At 40.9% G+C, this 8,161-nt stretch overlaps 1 protein-coding gene across 1 annotated transcript; it reads left to right on the plus strand.

Moving 5' to 3' along the window:
* The first annotated feature begins 786 nt into the window (after nucleotides 1-786).
* LOC131478334 (ADP-ribose glycohydrolase MACROD2-like) lies at nucleotides 787-5,459 on the plus strand. Its single transcript, XM_058657035.1, has 3 exons — nucleotides 787-886; nucleotides 5,257-5,373; nucleotides 5,440-5,459. Exons 1-3 carry the CDS (start codon nucleotides 841-843, stop codon nucleotides 5,457-5,459), a joined length of 183 nt encoding a protein of 60 aa, XP_058513018.1. The 5' UTR covers nucleotides 787-840.
* Nucleotides 5,460-8,161: the final 2,702 nt, after the last annotated feature.

An 8,161-nucleotide genomic window follows, 5' to 3' on the forward strand; every position in this document is an offset into this window, starting at 1 on the left:
TTCCAAACTTCATCAAAGTGCCATGAAATGTGTTACTTTCACTACAAGGTCAAGGAACTCACCGCGTGGGTTCTGGAACACTTTCCCAATTCTTAAACTTCTTTTGGTCTTATTTGCCCACCAAGAATAAAGCTTCAGATTCATTGGCAGAACGCCCCCTCTGACAAGGCAGTCCGACTAAGCGTGGATAATTCGCGCTGCCTCAGCATCTTCTCTCTCCTCACCTCAGATACCTGAGGGAGCTTGGGCACGTTCGCGCCCCTGTCAGTCACCGGGCGCACCTGGCCCCGCAGGCCACGCCCTCAGGCGCCCGCGCACCGTGGGGGTCCAGCTCCACGCCCCGCCCCTCCAGAGGCCGTTACCGGCCCCTTCGCTCCCTGGCTCCGCCCCTCCCAGCTCCCTAACGTCCTCCGCGTCGGGCCCGGGCCTGCGCCTGCGCCTGCGCTCTGGCGCGCCTTGGCCAGAACCCGGAGAGCGGCGGGCGCTGCAGCCAATGGGCGACGTCGCTGCCCAGCGGCTGGAAGGCGGGGCCTGCGCGGGTGTTAGGTTAGCGCGAGGCGTGACCTAGTTGACAGGCTCTGAGGTGCGGCTGTGGTGGCGGCCGCGGGGCTGAGGCGGGCGGGAGCCGGAGCCGGGCGCGGGCTGAGGGAGGAGGGCGGCGACTGGAGAGCGGCGAGCGGCGCGGGACGCGGAGCCTCTGTCACTTTTTTTTTTTCCTTCCCGAGTGCCCGCTCCCAGTCCACACACACGTACAACCGTACACACCACCCACCCACACACCCCTGTTTGCCCCTGAGCCTGGGGAACTTGCAGCTTAAAGCCAGCCACCCCCACGGCAACATGTACCCCAGCAACAAGAAGAAAAAGGTGTGGAGAGAGGAGAAAGGTAACCAGCCCGTGGAGTCCTGGGGGTTCGCGGGGTGGGGGGCTGGGGTGGGGGCGGGGGGTCAGGCCGCCCGAGCTCCCGCCTCGCGCCCTCCCTCCCGGTGCCGCCTCCCTCGCGTGGCCGTGTGTACGCACGCGCACAGGCACGCGCACAGGCGCGCGCACGCCGCCCAGCACGCGCCGCCCCCGGCACCTGCAGCTCGCGCACGTGTGGGCGCACGCCCCTCCAAGGGCCTGGGCGGCGTGACCCCTGTCCGGTCACCTTGGCCTCGCCAGCCCTGGGGATCCCCCCACCCCCGGCCCCTCCTCGGCGTTGGCGGTTCTGGGGCGCGGTACAAGTTCTAGAAGACCCCGGCCGGGACTTTGGCACGCCTGGCTGGGGTGGCCCATGCCTACTGGCATAACTGGGGCTGCAGGTGCCGCTGCGCCTCCTTCAGTATTTGCTCACCTGTGCTACAGGCATCCCCTCAACTCTCAGAGCTTCCCCCCAGCTTCGGGTTTTCAGGGCTCCCCTTCGCCGCTGTGATGTGACTTGGGAAAGCTGAAACTCCGGGGGAACCCTGGAAAGGAGCATCTGGTCTGGAAGGACAAATGCCTTCAGAGAAGTCTGCAGGGACTTTCCTCCGGAGTGTTGGCTGTTTATATCCCATTCATGCTCGCATTCATTCAGGTTGTGCAGGGTCAGGTTGTGTGACTGATGTCACCCCCCATGGGCCTCTGCCACCCCACTGTTGCCTTCCTCGAGGTCTAGCCAGACCAGACACATTACAATGTGTCTTCCCCACCCAAAGTGCGCTCTGTGTCTCTCTGGCATCATAGATGATATTCTGTTGTAAAACTTGAGTTTTTACCATTTTCCTCCTTTTCACACCTCTGTTCCTCTTTTTTTATAGACACATAGTAAAAAAGTACTTGCACTTGAACGCTAGACACACTAACCTGCATCAAGGATGAGGCAGTGTGCAGTTTTCCTAAATAACTCATCTTTACAGAAGAAGGATGGGGAGGGGTGAATTGGTTGAAAGTTGATTTTCTTGACAAAAGCTCTGCAAACCCTAATTTGCAAGTTGTGATTTTTAAGAACATGAGGGCTAAAACGGAACAAAGAAGGGAATTAATGTGTGGGAAGCAGCAGTCTTTTGTATGGGGCCCACTTCTAACGACGCTTGAGCGTAGGGCTGAGGAAATTCTTTCTTTGAAGATAACCACTAGCAAGATTGAACATAACTGAACAATTAAAATGATCTTTAAAATGTTGAAAGATTAGCTTATACAACATTTTAATATGTTGAAGTGCTTATGGGCATTTAGCTAAAAGTTCTGGTGTTGGAAAATAGTGTTGAAGGTTAGTTTGTTTTGGTAGCAGCAGTTTCAACACACTGAACAAATATTGAAAATTTATGCACATTTTTATTGGTAGTTGTGAAATGTTTGCTTTGTATTACTGATGGTAATGAACGCAAAATAATAATGAGTACTGAAGTATTTTTCTGTCTTAAAAGAAGACAGTATTCCTAAAGCAACAGTGTTATAATGGTTCCTCCATTTAAATGCTGCACACTTGGTCAGTGATAGCAGGGATTTAAGAATTTACATTTCATTCTATTGTTATAAATTGTTATAACAATCAAGGAAATATCAAATAATACTTTCTGAAGAAGCAAATTTATAAGAAGGCCATTAACAGCATTTTTTACTCACTGAAAACTGAGATCTTATTGCATGAAGTGTAATATTAAATAGTTGTAGTTTGAAATTTTTCGTGTGTATGTCAGGGTTTTTTTTTTAATCAGTGTCTGTTTTTGGAATATTAATGTGTAAAACATAGCAGCCACAGGAGCGGAACATTTCAAGTGCAGTAGTTGGAGACATTGGCAGGGAGCACGGCCTTTTCCCTTTGTGCACTGGAGAGCTGATAGCACGGTGTTTTGCAGCAGTTATTTAAATTTAAGGGAAGGCTTACCTACCTCATGGAAATGTCAAGACGTTCTGTAAACGTAGTTGTGTTTTAACTCTGTAGCATCTAATAAGCAGATCTGTCTATTTACATGGTTGCTCCACAGAGAAGCAATTCATTGTAGAAGTAAATGATTTTTTAAAAATAAAAGTTTTATGTGATGCTAGAGAAACGCATAACTGCATTCCAGCACCACATGATAAATAAACTAGTGTTTTGAGTTCTAAAATTGAACATTGCAGTCTAAATTATGTCATTGTTTTTCTTGTTTAATGATTTATCTTGTTTGTTTTGTGGCCACATTTAAGATTTTCAATAAACTGAATGACAGAAACCAGGTTTTGGTTTTAAATATTTGTTCTGATAAGAACGTGTGAATTGCTTCGTAACATCTTCAGTCTCATCAGGAGTACCGTAACATCAATTGGTGATCTGAGAGGAGCTTTAGCAGCTGCTGGTCATCCACCATTAGGTCATAGCTCCGAGTTTACCATTCCCTTAAGTTTGTTGTTCCACTGAGACCCTGTTTCTCGATACCCAACAGAGGATGTGACTTTTTCATTCACAGGGAAAATCAATACCACATGAAGCAAACGGCCCTAGCAGCCTCTTCAGATCTTAATTGACCTGTGTCTTTACATGTCCTTTGGCTCTGTTCCCATCCTTAGGGGAATGGTTTTCTTTTTCATTCGTGTAATTAACTCCTCTGCTTGGTCTGTATAATCTATCTCCTTTGTTCTTTGAGCTCTTGTATCATCAATTCATTCACTCTTGTGTGTGTTTAGTTTTCTTGGTGTCTTCAGGTTTCTCCCCACTGTTTATGACAATACTCAGGTCTTTTTCTGAAGGTGGTTTTTCTTCTCCAGGGTGCCTCATTGTAGTTGATGGCTGCTCAGACTCTCCTGGACTTCAGTTACAGTCTAAGCGATTTACTAAGGTCATTCAGTGACAGCAATGTTGGTACTGATGTAAACACAGTGAACATTGAAGTTTGGTTTATGTGAGCAACTCTATTCAGTCGAAGTTGAGTGAGTTATCTCATTTGATGTGAACCACAAATCCGATGAAGTAGCAAATTGTGAGATAGTTACTATAGAATCAGGAGCTAAGAGTGCAAGTTACCAGGGTTTGACTCCTTGTTACACTATCTGCTAGTCATGGAACCTCATAGTATTTGACCCTTTATACTTTCCTTGTCTGAAAGTTGGGAATAATTAGGATAAAAACATTAGCAACTGTATCAGTTGCTGGGAAGATTTCAGTGAAATGACAAATGTCAAACACCTGGTATATAGTTCTTTATAAATGATACCTACTAATTATTATTTCCAAAATCCATTTCTTTTTAAATATTTTATTCTTAAAATCAAGATGTGCATTCAAAATGTTATCTCCACCACAAAGCTGTTACATTGAAAGTGTGTTTTATTAATTAGCATTATAGTATTAAAGAAATGTCTTGGTGGCTTCCTGTCTTTTGCTATTTGTAAAAATTGTTTAATTCATATAGACTTTATTTTATACCTTTCTCAGATTTCTCCTTTGTTTGAGTTTTGGGGTTCAGTATAACTTTTGTACCTGCACCTGACACACAATAGATTCTCAACAGATGTTGCTTCAAAGACTAAATAATCTTATTTACTTCTTGGACTGTCACAAAAGAGTTTTCTTCCTCAGGCTATTTAAAATTTAATTTTTTTCCAACATGTAATAAATTTGATATGTAAAAGAGAAAGCAATAGGAGAGGAAAGGTGAGAAAGAGTGCTGCAGTCAGCTGGTTCACTTCCCAGGTGTCTGAGGGGGTTAGGGCTGAGCTGCCTGGGCTGTACTGAAGCCTGATCCAGTACCTTAATCACGGTCTCCCTCATGGGGGTCAGGAATCCAATTACTTGAACCAGCGCCACTGCTTCCCTGGAAGCCAAAGTCAGGAGTCAGAAGCCAGAACTTGCTCTGACCAGCAGAGCCAGTAACTTGGATAGGGAGAGGGTCTGAGGATGAAGCACCTACAGGAGACCAGTGATGGTAGAAGTCTCTGCGAAGTCTCTTTATTGCTCCTTCACCTCTCCTTATATACTCTTCTCCCCACATCCTCATTTAGCAGGATATTGGATGCAGATGAGTCCAATTAGTCTAGGTGTTTTTAGGCACAAGCCCAGCTCCTGTTTCTGCCCAGGCTAACGAGTACTAATCAACTCCTTAGCCCACAACAAGAACTGGGCATCAAACCTAGTGACTTCGATGTGGGTCATCCCAGTTTGATATCTGTTAACACTCAGATATGGAGTCATTGGATTTGTATTTTAGTGTATTTCAAGACCATGCCAAGTCTTTAACATGATTAATATTTAAAGTATAGAGTAATTCTTGAGCTTAAAATGAAATACAAATGAAGATTGTGCTTTTGTTTTGCAAGAACGTTTACTGAAGATGACCTTAGAGGAGAGACGCAAAGAATACACAAGGGACTACGTTACCCTGAACACCATTCCATCGTGGAAGGAAGAGATGAAAGACAAGAGCCAAAATGACGGTAAGTTTCTCAGAACATTTTTCAGGTAGATGTTGTTCTTGTTTCTTTGTGACTCCTGTATGACAGTTGTTGACGAGAATGAGTGACATTCAATAAATAAATATTTTTATTATTGTGCTTATTTTTGCTTGTAGGTTGATCATATTGTTTTTATTTACCTTTCATTTATTAAGCTTCATAAAGTGTGTTAATATAATTTTTGTTCTGAAACATATCCTGCTTATTTATGGTACTTTTAAAGTTCTTGTTTTGTTTTGCTTTGGTTTTGCCCTATCCTCCAGTACTTGGAGCAGATACTATTAGGGATCTGGTACTTTGGTGTGATGTTTTAAATTTACTTTAATTAGTTTTATTTGCACTAGTTTTCTTTATTTTAAGAATTGAATACAATTACGAAAAAATTAGCAAGATTAAAAAAATGTCAGTAGTATTTCTCACAATTTTAGAGGAAAATATTTGTATGGCTTATTATTTTGTATATGTGAAGCACTTATACGACACTAGTACTTATAAGTTTTTATGTTTGATCACTCTAGATTGTAGTAATATATAAATGAACTTTTAAGGGTTAGAAAGGTACATGGGAAAGTTTCTAGAAAAACCATAATGACATTAATGTTTTATATGCTCAACTTTGAATTCATCTTGATTAGTGTTAATGATCTTGTATGTCAGGTTTAGACAACAGGATGCTTTTAAGGATATCCAGCAATTGAGAAAGAAAAAAAGTTTTTTTTTTTTTAAATAGACTGATCATGCTGATTTCACAGATTATGATCTTAGATATGTGGAGCTACAGAGGGTGCAGGGTACTATAAGCCAGGAAATGAAGATCAGCATGGAATTTCAATGGAGAAAATCTGTAAAAAATAGCCAAATTAGGTTTTGATGTCTGTGAAAACAGCACTTTTAATTGAGGTTTGAACTTTATAGTGTTATAGCTTGTCAATTTCCTGAGGGTGTAGTATTTAATATTTTTAATGAATTTTGCCTCTGGAAATAGAGGTAGAATTCTGGTGCTACCAAAACAATTGGCAAAGCAGTCGTTGAGATGCAGGCTGCATTGCTTAATGTGGGTATTGCTCACCTCTGCATGGAAGGTTTGATTTACTATTGGCTTCCTCTTTTTGAAGTTCAGCAATAACAGTGTAAGGTAGAACTAGCATGTTAAGAAAACTCAGAATTGTGGATTTTCATAGATAGCCAAACTACATCTCCTGCATTGGCAAAGACATGTTTCCAGTAGCAACGAAATAGTTGTTTTCTGACCAAATGCTGTGTAGTTAATTGTCTTCCAATGTGAACTTTTAAGTACCCTCTATATTTTTTTTCTTCATATTTTTGATTTTGAAAATCCTGCATGGGGAACTAGGTGATGTGATAGAAATTGTATTTCTGTATGATAGTGTTTTATTCTTTCCATCTAACATTGGAAGTGTTATTAGCTTTTATGAATTAGAAACCGATAATTACTTTTTTAAAAAGGAAATGAGATGGTTTAGTCTTCATTTAATACTTATTAATTTCTTTATAGAAGCATATTACAAATGTACTTTCTTGTGTTTCTTACTAAGGTCTCAGTTATAATAAATATTAGGATATTTTAGTGTTTTCACAGTTTAAAATACTTTGTTAAATATAAATTAACAAAAAAATATAGGATCATTATACATCTGGCTATATTTGTATATTTTGGAATGTTTGTGCTGTTGTTAGATGTATGTATATATGTGCATGAGTAGGTATTGATATTTATAAATGTTTAAATTTCTTTTTTTGTATAAATGAAATTATTTTATTTTTTCTGTATGACATGTAACATTTTTATATAAAATGCGTTGACATTTTAATATCAGTTTACATAAAAATCCTATTATTTTTACCTGTTTCACATTTGGCCATATTTATTTAGTCGGTGTCTTAATTTGGTTCTATTGTTATTATTTTCCATGACACAGTTGTGTAGGTATGGAAGTTCTTCCCTCTCCCTCCACTTCTTCCCTGCTCATTTTCCCCCTCTCACCCTTTTCCCCCATATTATCACAGTGGTATATCCCTTCAGTAACAGTTTAACCCTTTGCTATGTAGATGTATCTTATGGCGTGGTAGGTATAAGCAAAGGTAGAAATTCTGATGTCATACTATAAAGGCATATTTAAATGTTTTACTGGGAGTCCTACTTTTATTGCGGAGTAGAGGTGTGTGCTGCAGAATATGTTTAGCTCTCAGTATGCTAGCCTCCATTGTACAGTTATACATGAGAATATATGCTATATGTTTGTTTACCTATATCTGTTTATTTTGTGCTTTACATAAGTGCCATCATCAATCAGAAAAACATATTTGTCCTTCTGGAAATGACTTGCTTCATAAACAATAGTTTCCAGTTGGAACTAATTTTTTGCAAATAGTAGTATTTCAGCTTTTTATAGCTGAGTAGTATTCCATAGAGTAGATGAACCACAATTTTTCTATCCATTCATCTGATGACAGACATCTGGATTGTTGCCATGTCTTCTAAAAATGATATTTCTAACTATTAGAAGAGATCTATTTACAGTTGTTATTTAGTTTGTTTATAGGAAATGAACAACATTTTGAGTGCTGCATAGTATATGGATTTTAATGGTTTGTAATTACTTGTGGTTCAAAATCATTTTTGTGTTCATTTTATTGGAGAGAGGGAGAAGGAGAGAGGAGATGAGAGTGAATCTTTGCATCTGCTTGTTCACACCACAAATCCTTATGTAACAGCCAGGGTTTGCTCAGGCAGAAACCAGAAGCCTAG

This window comes from Ochotona princeps, chromosome 30 (genome assembly GCF_030435755.1).
Source record: "Ochotona princeps isolate mOchPri1 chromosome 30, mOchPri1.hap1, whole genome shotgun sequence".
Taxonomy (NCBI): Eukaryota; Metazoa; Chordata; class Mammalia; order Lagomorpha; family Ochotonidae; genus Ochotona; species Ochotona princeps.